The 1,699-nt window shown below is 41.4% G+C and overlaps 1 protein-coding gene across 2 annotated transcripts in view; it reads left to right on the top strand.

Moving 5' to 3' along the window:
* The first annotated feature begins 416 nt into the window (after positions 1-416).
* A1CF (APOBEC1 complementation factor) overlaps positions 417-1,699 on the top strand; it is a 73,585-nt gene continuing 72,302 nt past the window's right edge. For both annotated transcript variants that reach the window (XM_044659223.1, XM_044659224.1), the window contains exon 1: positions 417-533. In XM_044659223.1, the coding sequence (XP_044515158.1) occupies positions 435-533 (99 nt within the window). In that variant the 5' untranslated portion in view covers positions 417-434. The remainder of the gene's footprint in view (positions 534-1,699) is intronic.

Consider the following 1,699-nt stretch of genomic DNA (forward strand, 5'->3'; position numbering starts at 1 on the left):
TTTGGAGCAAGGGGAATGAGTGGCATGGTCAGACTGTACTTTCAAAAGATGAATTTAGCATCTGTGGGGAGGGTACCATTTGTGTGATCCTGGACAAATTATTTAGCCTCTGGGGGCCTCAGTTTTTTCATCCTTGGAATGGGGGGAGGGCAGTGATAACACACAGATTCTGGTTTTTAAATGACTTAAGGTTTTGGAATCTAGTTTGTAACCTAGGAAATGTTTTACCAAGGTAATGGTGTAATGTTTAAAGGATGTGGTGTGTTAGTTAATTAAATGATAAATGACTGATTTATTTTAAATGGTTGATTAAAAATACCCTCCACAAAAAGGAGACTTGTCACCTTGGCAATATTAATTTTCTTAATTTATCTTAAATTTGATTGCAGTGAGCACCCCTAATTAACCTGATTTTTTGCTGATAATCACTCTCAATGGAATCAAATCAAAAATCCGGGGATGGATTGAGCGGCACTCAGAAAGAAGCAGCCCTCCGCGCACTCATTCAGCGCACAGGATATAGCTTGGTCCAGGTAGGAACCCTCAGTGCTGTGCTCCAGAGCTCTTGTCTAAGTAGAGTTTCATGTGGCTGGGCTTGGTGGGGTTGAGGCCTCACGAGGTCAGCATTTGCTCATCTGACTCCAAGATGTGTGATCTCCTTCAAGGTAAGAAGTCCCCCATGGGAAAGTTACCAAGGCAACCCTTTCATCCCTTTAATCCTTAAGCTCCCAGATGGTTTTGCTTTCTTTGAATGGAATGAGGTCATAGACTTTGAGATGGAAAGGAACCTGGGGGTCATCGGGTGTCTTATTTTAATAATGTGGAAATGGAGGATCAGACATGGTGAGTGATTTGCTCCCATTAAGAGCATGGCCAGGATTTGGACTCAAGTCCTCTGTCTCCAAATCTAGTTCTTTATATATTATTTCATCTATGATGTTACTCCCAGTCTGAAGAATCATTTTAGCATAATTGGGGCAGCTAGGTGCTCAGTGGTTTAGCAGTCAGATCTAGAGATGGGAGGTCCTGGGTTCAAAACTGACCTCAGATACATCCTAGCTGTGAACCTGGGCAAGTCATTTAATCCCCATTGCTTATACCTTATTGCTCTTCTGCCTTGGAACCAATATACAGTATTTATTCTAAGAGAGAAGATAAGAGTTTAAAAAAAAAAAAACTAAGCATAATTACAACTTCAATTCAACAAACATTAAGCAATAGTTAAGTTGCAGCTGGGTAGTGCAATGGATAGAGTACTGAGCCTGAAGTCCTTCCTGAATTCAAATGTGATCTCTAGCTGTATGACCCTGGGCAAGTCACTTAACCCTGTTTGCCTCAGTTTCCTCAAATGGAAAATGAGCTGGAGAAGGAAATGACAAACCACCCCAGTATCATTGCCAATAAAAGCCCAAAAGGGGGTCACAAAGAGTCTGACACAACTTAAAAAATGACTGAATGATAACAACAACAAAAGTACAAATCAACTGTGTTAAAAGCTTGGGAGACAAAACTGAAATCGAGACAGTTACAGCCCTCATGGAATTTACATTCTATTGGAAGCATTCCCTCCCCTCCCAAACATGGGATTTCATCCATGTAAGAAGCTCCCTGTGAGAAAACTAGAGTTTTCACTCAGAGTGAGGATCATCCGGTCTCACCTGTCACATGTCCTCTCTGTGACACTTGGTGAGTCACAGAA

The sequence above is a fragment of the Gracilinanus agilis genome, chromosome 2 (genome assembly GCF_016433145.1).
Source record: "Gracilinanus agilis isolate LMUSP501 chromosome 2, AgileGrace, whole genome shotgun sequence".
NCBI classification, from domain to species: domain Eukaryota; kingdom Metazoa; phylum Chordata; class Mammalia; order Didelphimorphia; family Didelphidae; genus Gracilinanus; species Gracilinanus agilis.